Raw genomic sequence first — 23,678 nt, 5'->3', positions numbered from 1 at the left:
TATTGGACCTTGCTAAAAATTTTATCTGATAAAAGATGAAATACCCTTATACTTTACTAGCATGGTGGTGTTTAGTTATACTAAAAGCACTTAATAAAAAATATGTACATTTTGTAATAAAAAATTAAATTTTGTTAACATTATGGCTATGTTTTTCCTTGCTTTTAGTTATACAAAAGATTTAAAATACCAGGATCACCATCCGAGTCAATGGGGAGAGGAAGAGACTGGAATGTTGACTTGATTCCCAAGTTCCTTATGGCTAATGGTAAAGAATTTCTAACTGAAATTTATGACAGTACTTTGATTGCAATTTTAATATCAAAACTAACTTTTGACAGAGTACTGTTCTGGGTATGAGGAACTGGATTTTGTTGAATGAAACAGCATGGTGAGTAACATGGTCCATTAGATGTCTGGAGTCAATAAGTTAGGAAAGGAAGGAAGGGGTTGTGACTTATTAGTAATTGGTTCTGGAGAAACAAATGATGCTGTGGCATAATACATAACAAGATTGTAAGCCTGTGGCACAGACTTACCTGCTGATGCTTATGACAGTCTTAAATAACTGGGCCTTTTGAAACATTATTTTAATGTTTTTCTAGTTTGTAGGGTTTTAAAATTATATTTTCACTTTTATTTTAGAGGATCTAAGTTTTCCTTTTTTTCTGAGACGGAGTCTCGCTCTGTCACCCAGGCTGGAGTGCAGTGGCATGATCTTGGCTCACTGCAACCTCCGCCTTCTGGTTCAGGCAATTCTCCTGCCTCAGCCTCCCGAGTAGCTGGGATTACAGGTGCGTGCCACCACGCCCAGCTAATTTTTGTATTTTTAGTAGAGACGGGGTTTTACCATGTTGGCCAGGCTGGTTTTGAACTCCTGACATCAAGTGATCTGCTCGCCTTAGCCTCCCAAGTGCTGTGATTACAGGCTAAGTATTTTTTTAAATTGCTGTAATATTAGTACTTTTTTCTGAGATGACATTGAAGAACTAAATTTTTTGTTATAGGTCTGTTTGTGCACATGAAATAAAGCATCTGCTATCCTTTTTCCTTGTTTGAGTTTATATTCTATTGTTTGTTTTTATTTAATTTTTTTTGGAGACAGAGGTTTCACTCTGTCACCCAGGCTGGAGTGTCGTGATGCAATCATAGCTCACTGCAGCCTTGACTTCTAGGTTCAAGTGATCCTCTCACTTTAGTGTCCTGATTAGCTGGGTGTCCCACCACACCTGGCTAATTTTTTTGTGTTATGGTAGAGATGAGGTCTCACTGTGTTGTGTGGGTTGGTGTCAGACTCTTGGGCTCAAACAATCCTCCCTCCTTGGCCTCCCAAAGTGCTGGGATTACAGGTGTGAGCCACCTGTGCCTGGCCAATAATACTATAATTCCAAACCTCCTGTCTCTAATAAATTTTTCATTGCTTTTGCAAAAGCAAGTTGATAGAATTATTAACCTTTAAGTTGTAACATTAAAAAAACCTATGTATTCAACCTTGCGTAGGAAAAAAAATAACAAAAACGTGTAATATGCAGTGCAATAAGTATGCATTCTGGTTGTCCTATTTAAACTATGGCTTTGGAGATTATTTTGGGCCAGGTGCGGTGCCTCGTTCCTATAATCCCAGCACTTTGGGAGGCCAAGGTGGGTGGATTGTTTGAGCTCAGGAGTTTGAGACCAGCCTGGGCAACATGGCAAAACCCTGTCTCTACAAAACAATACAAAAAAAAATTAGCCAGGCATAGTGGTGCCAGGTACTCGGGAGTGTCAGGCTGAAAGCTTGCATGAGCCCAGGAGGCTGAGGTTGCAGTGAGCTCGTGATCGTGCCACTGCACTGTAGCCTGGGCAACAGAAGGAGAAAAAAAATTATTTTGTTGGAGTTATTGAACATCGTTAGAAAAAATTTTAGAAGCTGTTAGTATTAGTAAATGTTCTTTATAATTTGTAGACTTAAGTTATAGTTTGAATTATGTGACTTTTCTAGGTCAGCTGGTTAAGATGCTGCTTTATACAGAGGTAACTCGCTATCTGGATTTTAAAGTGACTGAAGGGAGCTTTGTCTATAAGGGTGGAAAAATCTACAAGGTTCCTTCCACTGAAGCAGAAGCCCTGGCATCTAGTAAGTAGTTTTATTTTCTCTAGTAACTAGTTTTATTTTCTCAGAATAATGAGATTTTGTACTGGAAAAGAGTCTTAGGACCCAGTCAACAAATATTTATTGAATGTCTATCATGTGCCAGACACTGTTCTAGGCAGTTGGGAACACATCAGTGAACAAAATGTTCAAAAATTCCTACCCATTTGAAGCTTAGAGTTTAAATGATCATCTATAGATCATGTACCTTGTGGCTGGTGGATCTGAGCTTATCTAGGGTTAATAGTGTTCTTTTCACAGTAATTCTTAATAGCTATGCTTTCTGTTGAGTATTTCCTGTGTCTAAAAGCTCTGTACTGAACACTCCATATCATTTTCTTATTTGACTTCTGAAACATCTCTATGACATAGGGTCTCCATTTTATAGGTGATGAAACTCAGGCCTAAAGTAGCTAGGATAAGTAGCTGGGTTGGAATTGAAATGCTGGTAGTGTGGCTCCAGAGCCCCAGTGCTTAATCATGTTACTAAGCTTACCTTACCCTGTATTACCCAGCGTGCCAACAGGAGAAGTACTCGTTCTGATGATGCTCATCTTGTAATTGGTCTTGTTACTAATTCCCAATATCTTTGATTTTAGGAACTCCTGGTGAGTTTAGAGAGAGAGAGAGATATATATATATACACATATTTTTTTTTTTTTCTTTTAAAGACGGAGTCTCGCTCTGTCACCCAGGCTGGAGTGCGATGGCACGATCTCAGAGGCTCACTGCAACCTCTACCTCCCAGGTTCAAGCGATTCTCCTGCCTCAGGCTCTTGAGTAGCTGGGACTTATAGGCATGCACTAACATGCCTGGCTAATTTTTGTATTTTTAGTAGAGATGGGGTTTCACCATGTTGGCCAGGCTGGTCTTGAACTCCTGACCTCAGGTGTTTCATCTGCCTTGGCCTCCCAAAGTGCTGGGATTACAGGCATGAGCCACCGCGCCCAGCCTTGGAGTGATCTTATTCTCTACCCAACATTATTTCCTCTATTGCCTCACCACAGAGTTCTGGTTAACATTTCCTTTCAGTGTCTCTCTTAAATAGCAAACACTCCAGAAAAGACCTTTTTGTTCTTCAAGACGTTTTAGTCCTTGTATGGAGCAGTTTGGGGAAGGATAAATTTGTATAACTAAGGGTAGGTGAGGGCTATAGGAACTTAGAAGAGGGAAAGGTACAGACTGGGAGAATAGGAAAAGTGCTCATAAGTTCTCTCATAATTATTTTGGCATCAGTGCTGAAAAGTTTTCTCATCTATAAACCTAATTTGAATTATTTTGGCAGTTTACTCTATCTCTATTACTTCTGATTAGGGGAGAAAATACTGGGTATAAAATATTAAAGACATAGCCAGAAAGTAAAAAATACTGCAAAGAATCAGGGCTAGGTTAGGATTGATAATTGGGGAAGGGAAGGAACAGTTTCTTATTCAGTTGGAAGTAGTTAGTAGTGTAATCATGGGTTCGAAATTATTTTAAATCTTTTAAATGACTATGAAAATTTAATCCAAATAAAGTATCTTCATAGAAGTAGGAGTTTGAGTATGAAAAGAATCCTTTTTAACATTGGCGTGGTGTGGTGGCTCACGTTTGTAATCTCATTGCTTTGGGAAGCCGTGGTAGGAGGATTGATTTAGGCCAGGAGTTGAAGACGAGCCCGGGCCACATAGCAGGACCCTGTCTCTTCAAAAAATAAGAAAATTAGCCAGATGTGGTGGTACATTCCTGTAGTCCCAGGTAGTGTGGAGGCTGAGGCAGGAGGATCGTTTGAGTCCAGGAAATTAAAGCTGCAGTGAGCTGTGATTGCGTCACTGCGCTGCAACCTGGGTGACAGAGGGAGACCCTATCTCAAAATTGTTTTTAGATAAAAATAAGAAATAGAATTTTTTTTTTTTTTTTTTTGGACAAAGGTTGTGGGTTCTTTCTTTTACGTTTTCTTTCTTGGAGCTCCTATTTAAAGCTTCAGTTACCTCCTTCATCTAATAGAAATTATCTTTTGGCAGTTTTATTTTCTCTAATTTTTTCAGATATATAAAACATTTACACGGCTTGAAAGTTAAAAGGTATATTTCGAGTCTTGGTCGCATTCTTACTTTTCTACTTCCATTCTTTCTGACCTGTTAGGTAATCATTTTCTGGCTTATCCTTCTTCTGTTTTTTGTTTTTTTTTTTTTGGAATAAGTGCATATGCTTATGTATATATTTTTAAGGTTAGGTTTATTGAGGTATAATTTATGTACAGTAGAAATCACTTGTTTTAGTAAACACTTTTATGCATTTTGACCAAATCACTACCTTATCAGCATCTCCTTACATTGATGGAAAGGATTTTGAAATCTTGAGTTGCAGGCAAGAAAATTCTAGGCAGAATGAAGGAATGGGATGAGGAAAGGTGTAGAGGTGGCAAAGTTCAAGAGATGGGTGGATAAGAACAAGTTGTTTTATAATTTTAACAAGAACTCAGTTTTTTGGGCACTTACATGCTAGGCATATAAGTATTAAGTACTTTATGTGTATTATCTAACTTTACATAGTTCTTCACTGCAACCCTGTGAGATGCAGGTGCAATTATTATTTTTTATTTTACAGATGGGAAAGCTGAGGTATAAAAGGAAAGCACAAAGTAGTATAGCTAGTAACTGGTTTGGAGCCAGGTCTGTCTGACTTTAGAATCCCACACTCTTAACCACGAGAAATACTATATTCTTATAGTATATAAAGCTGTTAATATATTGCTTTTTAGATATTTTAACACTGATTACATACCTTCTGATTCTTTTTTTTTCCAAAGTAAATACTTGAGTCTCCTTAGTTGTTTCTCATATAATATGCTATCTAGATCTCTTGGCCGCTCCTTGGAAATTCTCTAATTAGTCAAGATCCTATATATGATATGGTAGCCAGACCAGAGACAGTATCCCAGATGTTTTCTGCTCATTCAGTACAAACAGGACTGTTTTTTTTCTGTCACCCAGGCTAGAGTGCAGTGGCACAATTTTGGCTCACTGCAACCTCTACCTCCTGAGTTGAAGCAATTCTCCTGCCTCAGCCTCCTGAGTAGCTGGGATTACAGGCACATGCCACCACACCCGGCTAATTTTTGTATTTTTTTTTAGGGACAGAGTTTCGCTCTTGTTGCCCAGGCTGGAGTGCAATGGTGCGCTCACCGCAACCTCAACCTCCTGGGTTCAAGCAATTCTCCTGTCTCAGCCTCCCGAGTAGCTGGGATTACAGGCATGCACCACCATGCCCGGCTAATTTTGTATTTTTAGTAGAGACGGGGTTTCTCCATGTTGGTCAGGCTGGTCTCAAATTCCTGACCTCAGGTGATCCGCCCGCCTTGGCCTCCCAAAGACCTGGGATTACAGGCGTGAGCCACTGTGCCTGGCCATAATTTTTGTATGTTTTAGTAGAGATGGGGTTTCGCCATGTTGGCCAGGCTGGTCTTAAACTCCTAGCCTCAAGTGATCTGCCCACCTTGGCCTCCCAAAGTGCTGGGGTTACAGGTGTGAGCCACTGTGCCTGGCCCCAGAACATTTATTATTTTATGTATTTATTTTTTTGAAACAGGGTCTCACTCTGTTGCTCTGGCTGGAGTGCAGTGGCATGATCACAGCTCAATGTAGCCTTGACCTCCTGGGCTCAAGCGATCCTCCTGCCTTAGCCTCCTGAGTAGCTGGGACTATAGGGATACACACGCCTGTAATGGTGCAATTTAAAAAATTTTTTGTAGAAGTGAGGTCTTGCTATGCTGCCCAGGTTGGTCTTGAACTCCTGGACTCAAGCAGTTACGTCTCCTCAGCCTCCCAAAATAGGCATATCCCACCACGCATGCCTATAGTGGTATAATTTTTTTTATTTTTTGTAGAAATGGGGTCTTGCTATAATTGCCTAAGCTGGTCTTAAATTCCTGGGCTCAAGCAGTCATCTCTCCTCAGTGTCCCAAAGTCTTAGCACTACAGGCATGAGCCACTGCACCCAGCCAAGAACATTTATAATTCATGGGAGGAGGTCAAAATACAGACATTAAAAAGAGTTTGGAAGAAGTGAGTTTTAACCCTCTTAGATCACTTTCAGAGATTAAGACTTTAAGACTTTTGACACTTCCGAAACTACTAATAGTCTGTTGTTGAATGGAGGCCATACGGATAACATAAATAGCTAAGTAGTTGATTAACATTTATTTTGTATGTGATTTTTTTTTTTTTTTTTTTTTTGAGACTGAGCTTTGATCTTGTTGCCCAGGCTGGAGTTCAATGGTGTAATCTTGGCTCACTGCAACTTCCACCTCCCAAGTTCAAGCGATTCTCCTGCCTCAGCCTCCCCAAGTATCTGGGATTACAGGCATGCACCAGCACACCTGGCTAATTTTTTGTATTTTTAGTAGAGATAGGGTTTTACCATGTTGGTCAGGCTGGTCTTGAACTTCTGATCTCAGGTGATCCACCTGCCTCGGCCTCCCAAAGTGCTGGGATTACAGGTGTGAGCCACCGCACCCGGCCTTGTGATAATGTATTATATACTGTGTTCTTAGAATCAAGTAAGCTATAGAAAAGACAGTGCCCCTAAGAAAATGATAAGGAAGAGAAAGTACATTTACAGTACCACACTGGATTTATTGATACCAAAAGTTTAGTTTGTATGTGTATGAGATGAATTGTCTGTCTGAAATGACGGGCAACTGCAGCTGCAGACCTGAAGTCAGTTGGTACGTTTTAAGGAATTCAACTTTTTCTTGTAATGTCATGACTTTGCTTCTTGGGAGCACTTCCAGCATCAGTGGCATTCCCTGTGGGTCCTACATTTTACTCAGTGTTTGCACTAAACACGATGAAAAATATGCGAGAACAAGGAGAGATCACTTTTTACTATGACAGATAATTTACTGGAGAGGTGAACTGCTCATGCAGAGATGATTATTGTCACGTAGAGTTTTAAGATACTCAAACGCTTGAGCTCACCACATTAGCAACAAAAGGTGGCTACAGATACAGTAGTATAGTATGTACTGCAGTTAATCTTATGCAGTTAAGACTTAATACTACAGCTTTCTTTGTTTACAGTGGCACCGTGTATGGTCTGTGTTTGTGTGCATAAGTTTTGTGATTAAATTTTAACTTTGAAATAGAATTGTATATATTTATGATAGTAAATAATATCTACATATATTTTAGCATTCATAACATACATAACATTTTTCTGATTTTTTTGGTATTTCTAGGCTATGTGGTTCATCTGCAAGTTTTTTCAAATTGTCACAAATCTGCCGGGCATGTTGCTGTGCACCTGTAATCCTAGCCACTTGGTAGGCTAAGGCAGGAGGATTGCTTGAACCCAGGCATTTGAGGCTATACTGTGCTGTGATCACACCTGTGAATAGTCACTGCACCTCTAGCCTGGACGATATATACATATATAGCAAGACCCTATCTCTTAAAAAAAAAATCATCGGCCGGGTACTGTGGCTCATGGCTGTAATCCTAGCACTTTGGGAGGTTGAGGTGGGTGGATCACTTGAGCCCGAGAGTTCGAGACCAGCCTGGGCAACATAGTAAGACCCCTTATCTACAAGAAATAGAAGAAAAATTAGCTGAATAGCCTGTCGTCCCAGCTACTCAGGAGGCTGATGCAGGAGGATTGCTTGAGCCCAGGAAGTTGGTGGCTGTAGTGAGCCGTGGTTGCGCCACTGCACTTTAGTCTGGGTGACAGAGATCTCATCTCAAAAAGGAAAAAAAAAAATCAAGTAAAATAAATGTAGAACTGAAAAAAACAAACTTGACTGGGCACAGTGGCTCATGCCTGTCATCCCAGCACTTTGGGAGGCTTGAGGCAGGCGGATCACTTGAGGTCAGGAGTTCGAGAGCAGCCTGTCCAACATGGTGAAACCCCATCTCTACTAAAAGTACAAAAAAAATTAGCCAGGTCTGGTGGTGCATGCCTTTAATCCTAGCCACTCGGGATGCTTAGGTGGGAGTATTGCTTGAATCTCGGGGGCAGAGGTTGCAGTGAGCCGAAATCGCGCCACCGCACACTCTAGCCTGGGCGACAGAGTGAGACTCCTTTAAAACAAAACAAAAAACAACATGCAAACCTCCAGAAATTTTTTCAGTACATTTATTGACAAGAAAAAATCTACATTAAGCTTGTCCAGTCTGTGGCCTATGGGCTGCATGTGGTCCAGGGTAGCTTTGAATGCAGCCCAACAGAAATTTGTTAACTTTATTAAAACATGAGATTTTTTTTTCACAATTTTTTTTAAGCTCGTTAGCTATCGTTAGTGTATTTTATGTGTGGCCCAAGGCAATTCTTTTTCTTCCAGTGTGGCCCAGGGAAGCCAAAAAATTGGACAACTCTGATCTACATAAAAAGTGGCAGTTCAGATGTGTTATTCAAGGGACAACGGTAAATATAGAAAGGCATATCCGATGGTGATACGTTGCTTTGGGGGAAAGAGGAAGGAGGGAGTGTGAGAAGAATGCTTTAAATAAGGTGATCTGGGAAGACATCAGCATAGATAAATAGTAGTTGTAAAAAATTACACAGTAGGGACTAGGTGCAGTGGCTCATACCTGTGATTCCAACACTTTAGGAGCCTGGGAGTTTGAGACCAGCCTGGGCAACATGGCGAGACCTTGTTTCTATGGAAAAAAAAAAAACAAAACACAGTAGGAAACACATTATTGATTTGAATATTTTCAATTAGGAGTTTTTCAGAATGAGCACGGGGTGTTTGAAGTGTTTGTAATACAATTATATCTGGTTCTCGTGCCATAACAGCTAGTCATTGAGACCACTGTTTGGCGCCATGCATAGCAACATGGAATTAAGGGATGGAAAAACAGCCAGGACGTCTCTACTGTGCTGTGTAAAACAGGAGTGGCACTGATTTCTATCCCTCTCTGGGTAAGGATCAGGTAATGGAGGAAAATAAAGGAGAGGAAAGAGAAGGAAACATGATAGATTTTTATTTTGATTAAAACAAAACTTGGTAATAGCAACTCAAGTTTCTATTAAATAAACAAAAGTTGGGAGATACTCCAAAATAACTGTTAGTAATAGCTTTAGGTTCTGACAGGCTGTGCCGACCGGAATATGATACCTAAGTTTTAAGTGCATTAAATAGTGATTCATGTTTCCTTTTGCCCGTCTTGTACCCAGCTCTGACAACTACACTTGTGTCTTAAGTATGGTGCTGATGTGGTAATAGGATATTTCTATTCAGCCTTATGCCTTTACTGTATGTACATTCTGTCCATTTAAAAGGCTGAGTTGTAAATCTTAATTTTAAAAAATTAAATGTAGTCAGTTGTCATTAATAGCCTCATGTTTTTTTTTTTTTTTTTGAGATAGAGTCTCGCTCTTGTTGCTCAGGCTGGAGTGCAATGGCACGATCTCGGCTCAGTGCAATCTCTGACTCCTGGGTTTATCAAGCGATTCTCCTGCTCCAGCCTTCCAAGTAGCTGGGATTACAGGCGTGCGCCACCACACCCAGCTAATTTTGTATTTTTAGTAGAGACGGGGTTTCACCATGTTGGTCAGGCTGGTCTTGAACTCCTGACCTCAAGCAATCCACCCGCCTCAGCCTTCCAAAGTGCTGGGATTATAGGCGTGAGCCACCATGACCCGACCAGCCTCATGGTTTTAATTTTCAGTTTTGTTGGGTGGAAAATGATCTTGGGTGTAATATTAAATCTATCAAAACATTAAGCTGTCAATAGAAACGTTTGAGAGTTTGTTTTTAAAACTGTAGTTATATTTTAAAAATAGCTATACAGCTTAGGAGTCGGGGGAGAAGGGAGATAAAAATCAGAAAATTTTCTTTTTTATTGGCTGTTTGTCTATCATCTATGATTAGTTGAAATACAGCCCAGTAGTAAAAGCTGAGGATTTATAAAGTGGTAATTTGTAGCTTCTTCATCTGTTTTTTAGTGTAAAATGCAGCGAATTGGTTGCTTATGTAGGACTTCAGTAAAGTAAGTGACTAGCAGCAGCAGCAGCAGCAGCAGCATCTAAATTTTATTGAGTTCAATTTGTTCTTGTTATCTTAAGCTGTTATCATTAAATGCCTGGTTGTATCTTAGCATACAGAGGCAGAAAAGGAAGAGCATTCAGAATTTAGGCAATTGGCTGAGTGTAGATCAGAGTTGTCAAAGGAAGACTCTTCAGATGAATGGCTTCATGGATACTTGTTCAGAGTCACATTTACCTTGTACCTAGTAAGAAACATAATTTGACATTTTTCATTCAGTTAAGTACTAGTTTTAATTACTTGTAATTGTATGGTAAAATTGAAGACTTTAACCTGTTATAATCGTGTCAGTTTATTTTAAAGTATTGTGAAACTGGAAGCCATGCTGTCCAAACTCCCATATCTTAAATTGCATCCTGCATTTGGTCAGGCGCGGTGGCTCATGCCTGTGATCTCAGCACTTTGGGAGGCTGCGGTGGGCAGATCACCTGAGATCAGGAGTTTGAGACCAGCCTAACATGGTGAAACCTTATCTCTATTAAAAGTACAAAAATTAGCTGGGTGTAATGGCAGTTGCCTATAATCCCAGCTACTCGGGAGGCTGAGACAGGAGAATCGCTTGGACCCGAGAGGCAGAGGTTGCAGTGAGCTGAGATTGCACCATTGCATTCTAGTCTAGGCGACAGAGCAAGACTCCGTCTCAAAAAAAAAAAAAAAAAATTGCATTCTGCAGTTGATAACAAGGCATGCTTAAACTTTGCTCTCATACTTTGTTCTCCTCAATGTCTGATTGTGAGTGTGCTTTTTGAAAAATACTTTTTAATTTAGGCCTAATGGGACTGTTTGAAAAACGTCGCTTCAGGAAATTCCTAGTGTACGTTGCCAACTTCGATGAAAAAGATCCGAGAACTTTTGAAGGCATTGATCCTAAGAAGACCACAATGCGAGATGTCTATAAGAAATTTGATTTGGGTCAAGATGTTATAGATTTTACTGGTCATGCTCTTGCACTTTACAGAACTGATGAGTAAGTATTTTGGTTTTTAGATTTGTATTTTTCTTGAAACTCTCACTAAATTTCCCAGTTCTTCCAAGTGGAAATTCTGACAAAACAAATACTTAGCCATATTGCACTATGAATGAAGAGGTTCTAGTTGAAATTAGTGTTGGGACCTTTTAAGTGAAATATAAAGGTAGTGGGCCAGGCGTGGTGGCTCACGCCTGTGATCCCAGCACTTTGGGAGGCTGAGTTGGGTGGATCATTTGAGGTCAGGAGTTCAAGACCAGCCTGGCCAACATGGTGAAACCCCCTCTCTACTGAAAATACAAAAATTAGCTGGGCAGTAGTGGTGCACACCTGTAATTCCAGCTACTTGGGAGGCTGAGGCAGAAGAATCACTTGAGCCTGGGAGGTGGAAGTTGTGGGGAGCCGAGATTGCACCACTGCACTCCAGTCTGGGCGACAGAGTTAGACCCTGTCTCAAAAAACAAACAAAAACAAAAAACAACAAAAAAAGAAGATAGTGGATTGAAATCACTTCAAAAAAAATTATAAATTGAACACCATGAATGAAAACTAAAGCCCTTTCCTAATACTCATTTCCTTTCCTCCAGCTACTTAGATCAACCATGTTATGAAACCATTAATAGAATTAAACTTTACAGTGAGTCTTTGGCAAGATATGGCAAAAGCCCATACCTTTATCCACTCTATGGCCTTGGAGAACTGCCCCAAGGATTTGCAAGGTAAGAGCCTATGTTCAACCTATTAGCTAAAACCTCACTGATCCAAAACCTCATCTTCAACATAATGTGTATATGAGATACAGTTTAAATAATGAGATGAGATCAGTCTATGAGTAATAAGATGCTTTTTGTTTTTATTGAAATAAAATTAACATATAATGATATGCACGGATCTTCAGTTAAGAAAAAAAATCCAGTTTTATACAACTGTAGCTGATGTGCTCTTTTAAGTGCCAACTCCTGGCTGGTGGCCAGCCAACACAAACCCAGCGCACTTAACAAAAATACAACCAAGGACCTTCACAGAATCTACTTCACACCCCTCCTGCCTCCACTGGAGTAAGTGCTGGTATCCATGGCCGAGAGACCTGGAGACAGATCACGTCACAGGACTCTTTGCAGACACTCTCCAGTACCAGCTTGGAGCCTGATTATCTCCACTGGGCGGCTACATCCAGAAGAGAAATAACAATCACTGCAGTCTGGCTCTCAGGAAGCCCCATCCCTAGGGGAAGCGGGGAGAGCACCACATCAAGGGAGTACCCCTGTGGGACAAAAGAATCTGAACAGCAGCCCTTGAGTTCCAGATCTTCCCTCTGACATAGTCTATCCAAATGAGAAGGAACTGGAAAAACAACTGGGGTAATATGACAAAACAGGGTTCTTTGACACCCTGAAGAGGTCACACTAGCTCACCGGCAATGGATCTAAACCAAGACAAAAATCTCTCAATTGCCAGAAAAAGAATTCACAAGGTCATTATTAAGCCAATCAAGGAGGCACCAGAGAAAGGTGAAGTCCAACTTAGCAAAATAAAAAAAGTGATACAGGATATGAATGGAAAAATTTCCAGTGAAATAGCATAAATAAATAATCACAACTTCAGAAAATCAAGGACACACTTAGAGAAATGCAAAATGCACTGGAAAGTCTCAGCAATAGAATTGAATAAGTAGAAGAAAGAATTTCAGAGTTTCGAAGACAAGGCTTTTGAATGAGCCCAATCTGACAAAGACAAAAAAGAATAAAAAAAATGAACACAGCCTCCAATAAGTTTGTTAAACGACCAAGCCTAAGAATAATTGGTGTTCCCAAGGAAGAAGAGGAATCTAAAAGTTTGGAAAACAAATTTGAGGGATTAATTGAGAAAAACTTCCCCAGCCTTGCTAGAGATCTAGACATCCAAATACAAGAAGCTTAAAGAACACCTGGGAAATTCATCGCAAAAAGATCATCGCCTAGGCACATAGTCATCAGGTTAACTAAAGTCAAGATGACGGAAAGAATCTTAAGAGCTGTGAGGCAAAAGCCTCAGGTAACCTATAAAGGAAAACCTATCAGATTAACAGATTTCTCAGCAGAAACTAAAAGCTAGAAGGGATTGGGGTCCTATCTTTAGCCTCCTTAAAACAGTTATCAGCCAAGAATTTTGTATCCAGTGAAACAAAACTTCATAAATGAAGGAAGGTAGTCTTTTTCACACAAACAAGTGCTGAGAGAATTTGCCACTACCAAGCCAGCACTATAAGAACTGCTAAAAGGAGCTCCAAATCTTGAAACAAATTCTCAAAATACCAAAATTGTATCTCCTTAAAGCATAAATCACACAGGACCTATAAAACAATAACACAATGAAGAAAAAAAACAAGGTGTTCAGGCAAACAAATAGCACGATGAATAGAATAGTACCTCAAATCTCAATATTAATGTTGAATGTAAATGGCCTTCATGCTCCACTTTAAAGATACAGAATAGCAGAATGGATAAGAACTCACAAACCAAGTATCTGCTGTCTTCAAGAGATTCACCAGACACACAAGGACTCATAAACTTAAGGTAAAGTGGTGGAAAAATATATTTCATGTAAATGGACACCAGAAGCAAGCAGGAGTAGCTATTCTTGTATTTTTTATTTTATAACTATATATATTAAAAAATCAGTTTGATAAATGTATAGACCTATCCCTGTCCTGGGTTTAACTAAAACCTGAGTGAAGGTATAGAACATTTTCCTCACCCCATAAAGTTCCCTAGTGTCACCTCATAATGAATACTGCCCCCCATCCCCAGCAACTACCTCTGTGATTTCCGTCACCATAGATTACTTTTGCTTGTTTTCAGATTTCATGTAAAAGGAATAATACAATATGTTCTCATTTGCGTGTTTTTCATTTTTTGAGATTCATCCATATTGATGCATGTGCCAGTAATTCTTTTTTTTGAAGATGGAGTTTCACTCTTGTTGCCCAGGCTGGAGTGCTGTGGTGCAATCTCAGTTCACTGCAACCTCCACCCACTGGGTTCTAGTGATTCTCCTGCCTTAGCCTCCCAAGGAGCTGGGATTAACAGGCATGCGCCACCACATCCGGCTAATTTTTTATATTTAGTAGTGATGGGGTTTCACCATGTTGGTCAGTCGTCTTGAACTCCTGACCTCAGGTGATCCACCCACTTTGGCCTCCCAATGTGCTGGGATTACAGGTGTGAGCCATTGCGCCTGGCCAATTCTTTTTTTTTAATTGTTGAGTAGAATTCCATTGTATGAATTATATGAACATATAATTCTCCTTTTGGTGGACATCTAGTTCGTTTTCAGTTTTTGGCTATTATGAATGAAGGCACTGTGAAATTTTTATGTAAAAGACTTTCTGTGGGGATGTAGGTTTTCATTTCCTTTTGGTTAAATACTGGGAGTGAAATTGCTGACTGATGTGGCAGATAGAAGTCTGACTTCATAAGAAACTGTAAAACAGTGTTCTGGGGTGGTTGTGTCGTGTATACACTCAGCAGTGTGTGAGAGTTCTAGTTGCTCCACATCCTTGTCAACATTTAGTATTGTAAGTTTTTTGTTTTTTTGAGACAGAGTCTCACTCTGTTGCTGAGGCTGGAGTGCAGTGGCGCGATACCAGTTCACTTGAACTTCTGGGTTCAAGCGATTCTCCCGCCTCAGCCTCCCAGAGCAGCTGGGACTACAGGCACGCAGCACCATGTCCACTGCTTTTGGTTTTTTTTTTTTTTTTTTTGAGACAGAGTCTTGCTCTGTCGCCCAGGCTGGAGTGCAGTGGCGCGATGTCGGCTCACTGCAAGCTCCGCCTCCCAGGTTCACGCCATTCTCCTGCCTCAGCCTCCCCCCCACCACCCTGGCTAATTTTTTTTTTTTTTGTATTTTATAGAGACGGGGTTTCACCTGTTACTAGGATGGTTCTCGACTCTGACCTTGTGATCCCCCTCCGGCTTCCCTCAAATAGGATTACAGGCTGACCACCCCCTGGCCTGCTTTTGGTTATTTTATTATTGTTATTTTGAGGCAGACCCTCTGTTGCCCAGGCTGGATATTGGCCCACTCACTCACTGCAACACTGCTTCCATTTCAACATCCCCTCACCTCCAATACTGGACTACAGACCCCCACCATCCCGGCTAATTTTTTTTTCTTTTTCTTTTTCTTTTTTTTTTTTTTTTTTCGTTTCATTATGTTGGCCAGGCTGGTCTCGAACTCCTGACTGAGGACATGATCCGCCCGCCTCAGCCTCCCAAAGCGCTGGGATTACAGGCATGAGCCACCGTGCTGGGCCATAGTATTTTAAGTTTTTAATTTTAATTGCCCAAGTGGGTGTGAAATGCTATCTCATTATGGTTTTAATTTGTATTTCTTGACTCATGTTGCTCACCTTTTCATGAGCTTATTGAACATTTGTATAATTTTGTGTTGTGATTGTGCAAGTCTTTTGCATATTTCTAAAGATTGGATTGTCTTTCTATTTTTGACTTGTAGGAGATCTTGGTGTATTCTGGTGGCAAGTCTTTTGTCATATATGTATTCAGAATATTTTCTCCCAGTTTATGGCTGGTCTTTTGATAAGCGTAAGTGTTAACTGTTTTTTTTGAGACAGAGTCTTGCTCTGTTGCCCAGGCTAGAGTGCACTGGCACGATCTTGGCTCACTGCATCCTCTGCCTCCCAGGTTCAAGCAATTCTCATGCCTCAGCCTCCCGAGTAGCTGGGACTGCATGCATGTGCCACCACGCCTGGCTAATTTTTGTATTTTGAGTAGAGACGGAGTTTTGCTGTATTGAACAGGCTGGTCTCTAACTCCTGACCTCAAGTGATCCACCTGCCTTGGCTTCCCAAAGTGCTGGGATTACAGGCATGAGCCACAGCGCCTGGCCTAGAAGTGTTACAGTATATCAAAGAAATTTTTTTTTTAATGTTTATAGCCTTCTGGGTCCTATTTTAGAAGTCTTTTTTTTCTTTTTTTTTGAGACGGAGTCTTGCTCTTTCACCCAGGCCAGACTGCAGTGGAACTATCTCGGCTCACTGCAAGCTCTGCCTCTTGGGTTCATGCCATTCTCCTGCCTCAGCCTCCCGAGTAGCTGAGACTACAGGCGCCTGCCACCGCGCCCGGCTAATTTTTTGTATTTTTAGTAGAAATGGGGTTTCACCGTGTTAGCCAGGATGGTCTCAATCTGCTGACCTCGTGATCCGCCTGCCTCGGCCTCCCAAAGTGCTGGGATTACAGGTGTGAGCCACCGCGCCTGGCCCTATTTTAGAAGTCTTTTACTTGCCCCCAAGGGCACAGAAATACTCTCCTGTTGTCTTTTTTTGTTTGTTTTTTAGAAGTTTTATAATTGTATCTGTGCATTTAAATCTGATTCATCTTGAAACAGTGTTGGTGTGTGGGATGAGGTAAGACTTGAGGTTCTTTTTTTTTATATACGAATATTTAGTTGTTTTAGCTGTGTTTGAGAAAGGCTTCCTTTTCTAGGTAGTCTTGGTGCCTTTGTGGGAGATCAGTTAGCTACATATGAGTTTGTTTTGGGACTCAGTTTTGTTTCAATGATTTGTATTTCCTATGCCAGTACTACACTGTCTGGATAATTATAGTTTTATATTAAGTCTTGAAGTAGGTGATAACACTTTCTCCAACTTTTTCTTCAGAATTTGTTTTGGGTGTTCGCATTTCCATATGTGTTTTTAAAATCAGGTTGTCAATTTCTAGAAAACATGCTTGCTGGGATTTTGGTATTGAGTTAAATTTGTAGATCAGTTTGGAGAAAATGATCATCTTAATTATGCTGAGTCTGCCAGTCCATAAGTAGATTGTTCTCCATGTATTTAGGGTTTCTTCTCAGCAGTGTTTTACAGCTTTCATTGTAGAGATCTGTCACATTTTTGTTCAATCTCTTTGTGCTGATCCCGCTGTTAATGTATTTTGTATTGATGCTGCTGTTAATGAAATTGTCTTAATTTTATGTTGAAATTGTTTGCTGCTGGTATACAGAAATATAATATTTGTATGTTAACGTTGTATCCTATGATCTTGTACTTAAGTTTTACTAGTTCACTTATTAGTTTTTCTAGTTTTATATATTTCTTAGAATTATCCTTCTACACAGTCACATCATCTGTGAATAAAGAGATTGTTCTCTTACAACTTTTATGTGTTTTCCCCACTTACCGTTATTGCACTTGTTAGGACGTCCTGATAATGTCTCCGTGATGAGAATGGACGTCCTTGCTTTGTTCCCAGTCTTATGGGGAATCTAGTAAATGTTTTACTATTAAATATGTTTTCTATATATATATATATTTTTTTTTTTTGTAGGTGGTTTTGTCACATTAAGTTCCCTTATATTTATAGTTTGGTCTGTTTTTTTTTTTTGAGACACGGTCTTACTCTGTCACCCAAGCTAGAGTGCAGTGGCATGATCTTGGCTCATTGCAACCTCTGCCTCCTGGGCTAAAGGGATCTTCCCATCTCAGCCTCTTGAGTAGCAGGGACTACAGGCATGCACCACCACACCTGGCTAACTTTTGTATTTTTGTAGAGATGGAGTCTCACCATGTTGCCCAGGCTGGTGTCGAACTTCTGGACTTAAGTGAGCATGGTGGCTCATGCCTGTAATTGCAGCACTTTGGGAGGGTGAGGCGGGTGGATCGCTTGAAGCCCAGGGGTTGGAGACCAGCCTAGGCAACTTGGCGAAACCCTGTCTCTAGAAAAACACAAAAAATTAGCTGGGTGTGGTAATGCATGCCTGTAGTCCCAGCTATTCGGGAGGCTGAGTGGGAGGATCTCAAGAGATCTGCAGTGAGCCGTGATCATACCACTGCATTTCAGTCTGGGTGACAGAGCAGGACCTTGTCTCTTACAAAAAAAAAAAGCATCAAACTTTTTTTTTCCCTTCTCTGTGCTTCATATCGGAGAATGCCTGTTCATGTGGTTTCAAGTTTACTGACCTTTTCTGCTATTTTCAATAGGCTGTTAATCTCATTCAGTGAATTTTAATCTTTTTATACTGTCTGGATCTAGAGTTTCCATTTTTTATAGTTTTCTTTTTTTTTTTTTTTTTCAAGACGGAGTTGCCCAGGCTGAAGTGCAGTGGCACAATCTCGGCTCACTGTAACCTCCACCTCCCGGGTTCAAGCGATTCTCCTGCCTCAGCCTCCTAAGTAGCTGGGATTACAGGCACATGCCACCACACCTGGCTAATTTTTGTATTTTTAGTAGAGATGGGGTTTCACCATGTTGGCCAGGATGGTCTCATTTTCTGACCTTGTGATCTGCCCACCTCAGCCTCCCAAAGTGCTAGTATTACAGGCATGAGTCACCGTGCCTGGCCTATAGTTTTCATTTTTGTGATGTTCTGTATTTACTTGATTCTTTTGAGTACATTTATAACAACATATTTATCCTTGAATATGTATCTTTGAACAAGGATATTTGTTCTTGAACACATAATATTTTTGAACATATTTATAATAGCTGCTTTTAAACTGCGTATTTTAACATTTGGGCATCTGTTTCTATTGTTTGTTTTTCTGTTTTCTTTGGATCACAGTTTTCTGTTTCTTCCCATGTCTAGTAATGTTGGATTGTATACTGGACGCATGAATCGATAGTTTGTTGAGATGCCAGATTCTTCCTCTGAAAAGTTGGTTTTGGTTTGAGTAGGCAATTAAATTATTGACTGTTCATCTTGCATTTGTGGAGACTGGATTTTACACTTTGTTAAAGTGGGTCTTTTTTAGTTTTTCCTTTCGTTGTTTGCTGATTTTTTTTTAAAAACACAATTACTTTATTGATTTCTTACAATCAAATACTGCAAACTAGCATTACTTCCACTCATGCATCATTAAAAGCAAAGGATATTTCCTCCTTGGTATTTTTAAATGATACATTATACAATAAACAAAGAACTCAAAATGTACCCTTATTAATTATGTAAACTGGTAATTTGCTTAAAAAAGCATAACTAATAATTTGGTTTGTTTCTTCATAAAATGGAAATTTAAATATTTCTCCTGATAGTCTCGAGGTGATGATTATGAGAAGTGCAAAGTGTGGCACACATGTATAGTTTCATCTAGAAAGGTGTGTCTCTTACACAACTTATTTAAACAAAATGCGCATTAACAAAATGCATATAGTCAATGCATGAAAGAAAGCATGTTTCAATTACAAGGCAGTCCCTCGGGCCACAATATTATTTAAGTTTTGCATGATCATTTATGGCATTATAGATTAATTATGCATAACATATTTTATACTTTTTTTTATTATACTTTAAGTTCTGGGGTACATGTGCACAACGTGCAGGTTTGTTACATGGATATACACATGCCATGGTGTTTTGCTGTGCTCATCAAACCATCATCTACATTAGTTACTTCTAATGCTATCCCTCCCTAGCTCCCATCCCGACAGGCCCCAGTGTGTGATGTTCCCCTCCCTGTGTCCATGTGTTCTCATTGTTCAACTCCCACTTATGAATGAGAACATGCGGTGTTTGGTTTTCTGTTCCTGTGTTAGTTAACTGAGAATGATGGTTTCCAGCTTCATCCATGTCCCTGCAAAGGACATGAACTCATCCTTTTTTATGGCTGCATAGTATTCCATGGTGTATATGTGCCACATTTTCTTTATCCAGTCTATCATTGATGGACATTTGGGTTGGTTCCAAGTCTTTGCTATTGTGAACAGTGCCGCAATAAACATACGTGTGCATGTGTCCTTATAGTAGAATGATTTATAATCCTTTGGGTATATACCCAGTAATGGGATTCCTGGGTCAAATGGTATTTCTGGTTCTAGATCCTTGAGGAATCGCCACACTGTCTTCCACAGTGGTTGAACTAATTTACACTCCCACCAACAGTGTAAAAGTATTCCTATTTCTCCACATCCTCTCCAGCATCTGCTGTTTCCTGACGTTTTAACGATCACCATTCCAGCTGGTGTGAGACGGTTTCTCACGTGATTTTGTGGTTTTGATTTGTATTTCTCTAATGACCAGTGATGATGAGCTTTTTTTCATGTTTCTTGGCTGCATAAATGTCTTCTTTTGAGAAGTGACTGTTTTGAGATAGAGTCTCGCTCTGTCACCCAGGCTGGAGTGCAATGGCATGATCTTGGCTCACTGCAACCTCCGCCTCCCAGGTTCAAGTGATTCTCTCACTTCAGCCTCCCGAGTAGCTGGGATTACAGGCACCTGCCATCATGCCCGGCTAATTTTTGTATTTTTTGTAGAGATAGTGTTTCACCATGTTGGCCAGGCTGGTCTTGAACTCCTGACCTCAGGTGATCCACCCGCCTCGGCCTTTCAGAGTGCTGGGATTACAGGCGTGAACCACCGTGCCTGGCACAACTTTTATGCATTTTAACTCTGAAGACAAGAAAAGTAATTGTTGCTTGAAAAAATTATTCTATGTAGCCATTTGGTTTGTATCTGGGGAAACCGAACCTCCATGAATTTAGTGTGTACTAAGTTGGAATCATTAGCTTGAGTCAGTGAATCAGATACATTTCACAGTGACTGTTTGGCAAGTCCTGGCAATGCCTCTTCTCCCATAGTATGCCATATGAAGCATTTCCGGGATTACCCTTCTATGTGGTTTTCCCTTTTAATTTTTTTTGCTGAATTAACTGTTATCGCATTATTTCCTCCTCTCCCCTCTTCTATGGCCTTCCATTTTAATTATTTATAAATCCTTTCAGAATATCCTCAGCTCCTTAAGGGGAAGTTCTGGAGATGGAAAATCCAAGGGAGGAAGATTGGGGATTGGAATGTCCTTGGCTTTCCTGGTATTTGCTGCAAACTTCTGCCAGGTTAAAGAGGCTGTAGCAGTTTCTGAATGTGGCAGCAAGTTCCATAACTCTGACTTTTCTACAAAATCAGCATCTACATTCAGCTCCTTTCCTATTGGACCTTTTAGAAGTCTGCCCTTTCCAGCCTTTAGTTGTTTATTTTCTTTCCTTAATCTTTCATTCTCAGCCACAAGGAATTCTACATGCCTCTTCAAATCTGCTCCTCTCTAATTGTTTTATCTTTCGGGCCTTTGCTTCTAATACATGGCTCTGCTGGCTCACTCTTTTGCTGAAGTAAAAATAGTAGCGTGTCTGGATCCCTGTCAAAGATCCCTTGAATCTCAGGCAGGCACTCCTCTGTGAAAGGGCTGCACTTCTGAGAAAGGGGGCTCTGGCCCTCTGCATCCTCAGCAGAGGGTTTGTGAGATGGGCAGCTACATCCTGTGTGCTGCTGGGCTTTCAGTCTTTCTTCACGCTGGGCCCTTTTCCACCTGTCTTGGATGAGGAGGCGCTGTTTCCTATCCCTTTGCAATTCCAGTGAAAAATGAGCCTGCCCAGACTGTCAGCTTCACGGCTTCTGAAGGATATGCCGCAGCCTTTTTGTGACGAGAAATAGCTTCTTTGTAGTTGCTGGTAAATGGTCTGTTCATCTGCTCTGTTGATGAGCCAGGTTGGGGGATCCATTATTTCCACAGTCCCCGGGGTAAGCAGCAGCCTTAGGAAGGGGAGCAGTGGCGCAGGGGAACATGGAGGGGACTGCAGGGAAGTGCGATGCAGCCGCAGAGACCGTGGCCCCTCTCTGCGCCCCAAGAGGGAGCAACAACCTCACCACTTCCTCCTCCAGCACTGCTCCATGGGCCTGCCACCTGCGCTGCTGCTGCTGCCGCCACGCACGGTGCCATGACGTCACACGTGCAAGTGGCCTTTTGCTGATTCTTAAACATTACTCCTCTGGAGTAAGCAAGCTCGTTTGAACATGGCAATTTTAAACTTCAAACACATTTTTTCTTCTGTCCATCCTCTGTAATCTTTGCTAACCTCTGAGCCTTTCAGCTGTTTATTTCTGGTGGATTCCTTGGCTTCTCCCTCCTGTGTGAGCACTTCTGGAGGTAGTTAAGGATTTGAAGAGATTTTATCATAGATTTGTTGGCTCCTTCTTTTGAGGCTCCCTCTTTTGTGAAATTTTCCCCTACAATTTTCATCTCCTCTGGCCGCCCCAAATTCTGTCACATCTCAAATCAACAGGACTGCAGGCATTGTGCTTCATTGTGCTTCTGTTGTAGCTGTGCCATGTTGCAAGGACTAGGGAAGTTGCTGCCTGAGGGGAAAACCATATAAACTCCCTAAAGCTCTCACCCAGTTGGTTCCTTTCAAGAGTTTCTTCAGTCTCTTGGTTTTTGCTGCTTTAAGTCATTCTCCAGTGCTGCCTTTTTTCCCCCCTTTATTACTATCTTTTTTTGAGACAGCATTTTGCTTTGTTACCCGGGCTGGAGTGCAGTGGTGTGATCACGGCTTACTGCAGCCTCGACCTCTCAGGCTCAAGTGATGCTGCCACTTCAGCATTCTGGGTAGCTGGGACTACAGATGAGTGCCACTGTACCTGGTTAATTTTTGTATTTTTTGTAGAAACAGGGTTTCAGCATGTTGCCAAGGCTGGTCTTAAACTCGTGTGTTCGAGCCATCTGCTGGCCTTGGTCTCCCAAAGTGGTGGCATTAGGTGTGAACCACTGCCTCCAGTTCCTTCTGATGGTGTTTTAAGTCCATAGTTTTATTTATATGCCAGAGGATTAGACTAATATAGCTATTACTGGTCATCCCTTCCCTTGGCCTTGCCCTTGCCCGCTTGCCCTTCCCCTTCCCCTGGATGTGAATCCAGAGAAATGGCAGATTTGCCTCTGATGTGGATAGTCCCGCGACTGCACAAGGCGATTTTAGAGCACACACATGGAAAAACAGGAGAGTAGGCAGTGTGGGTTTTTGGGAAAGAGCCGATTTTAGTTGAAGAAGCAGAGTAAAACCCAGACATCGCATGGCTTTAGGCTTTAGCCTCACCACGCTCGTGAGCCTCCTGTCCAGGAGGGCCATTAGTGTCTCAGGTCTACTCAGTGTGGACCCCGAAGAGCCATCCATCGGCTGAGCGGAGGGATAAGCTGTGGATGCAGAGCCGCTGCGGCCGAGAGGAACTGTTCCGTGGTTGGTTAGCAGGCGGGAGAGTGGAAAGGGGAGAAGAAAACCGTGAATGGGGGTTGAACGCCTCCAGCCAAAGAAAATGAGGTGTAGAGGTCTTTTACTACTAGGGAATGTATCTGAGTCACACAGCACCAAATGTGTTACTGGTGGAAGGTATGCGAGTCACAGGCACCAAAATATGTTACCGCGCTGAGATGAATCCGTACGGGTCTGCAGCAACCTCAATTCTTTTCTCCTCAGAAGAAAGAATGACCAAGGGGCATAAGGTAGAAGGAGAGACTGAGGCAAGTTTTAGAGCAGGAGTGGACGTTTATTGAAAAGCTTTAGAGCAGGAATGAAAGGAAGGAAAGAAAGTACACTTGGAGGAGGGCCAAGTGGGCAGCTTGAAAGACAAGTGCCTGGTTAGTGATTTTTTTTTTTTTGACTTGGTATTTATAACTGTGATTATCAGTTTGTGTTTTTGACTCTGTTTTCATGCTTTAATCACTTTTAAGCTGACATCTTTCTAGAAGGAAGTGGAACACAAATGTATATTGCCTATAACTCATTAAGATCTA

General features: G+C 41.1%; 1 protein-coding gene and 1 pseudogene across 2 annotated transcripts in view; one reads left to right on the top strand and one right to left on the bottom strand.

Moving 5' to 3' along the window:
* The window catches only part of GDI2 (GDP dissociation inhibitor 2), a 49,521-nt gene that overhangs the window by 16,742 nt on the left and 9,101 nt on the right, over positions 1–23,678 (top strand). For both annotated transcript variants that reach the window (XM_032149325.2, XM_032149415.2), the window contains 4 exons: positions 169–268; positions 1,982–2,116; positions 10,930–11,128; positions 11,716–11,847. In XM_032149325.2, coding sequence (XP_032005216.1) covers positions 169–268; positions 1,982–2,116; positions 10,930–11,128; positions 11,716–11,847 — 566 coding nt within the window. The remainder of the gene's footprint in view (positions 1–168; positions 269–1,981; positions 2,117–10,929; positions 11,129–11,715; positions 11,848–23,678) is intronic.
* Positions 20,818–21,744, bottom strand: LOC131381948 (nuclear receptor-binding factor 2-like; annotated as a pseudogene).

The sequence above is a fragment of the Hylobates moloch genome, unplaced genomic scaffold (genome assembly GCF_009828535.3).
Source record: "Hylobates moloch isolate HMO894 unplaced genomic scaffold, HMol_V3 SCAFFOLD_2, whole genome shotgun sequence".
Lineage (NCBI taxonomy): Eukaryota > Metazoa > Chordata > Mammalia > Primates > Hylobatidae > Hylobates > Hylobates moloch.
This window is presented reverse-complemented; position numbering and strand designations above follow the sequence as displayed.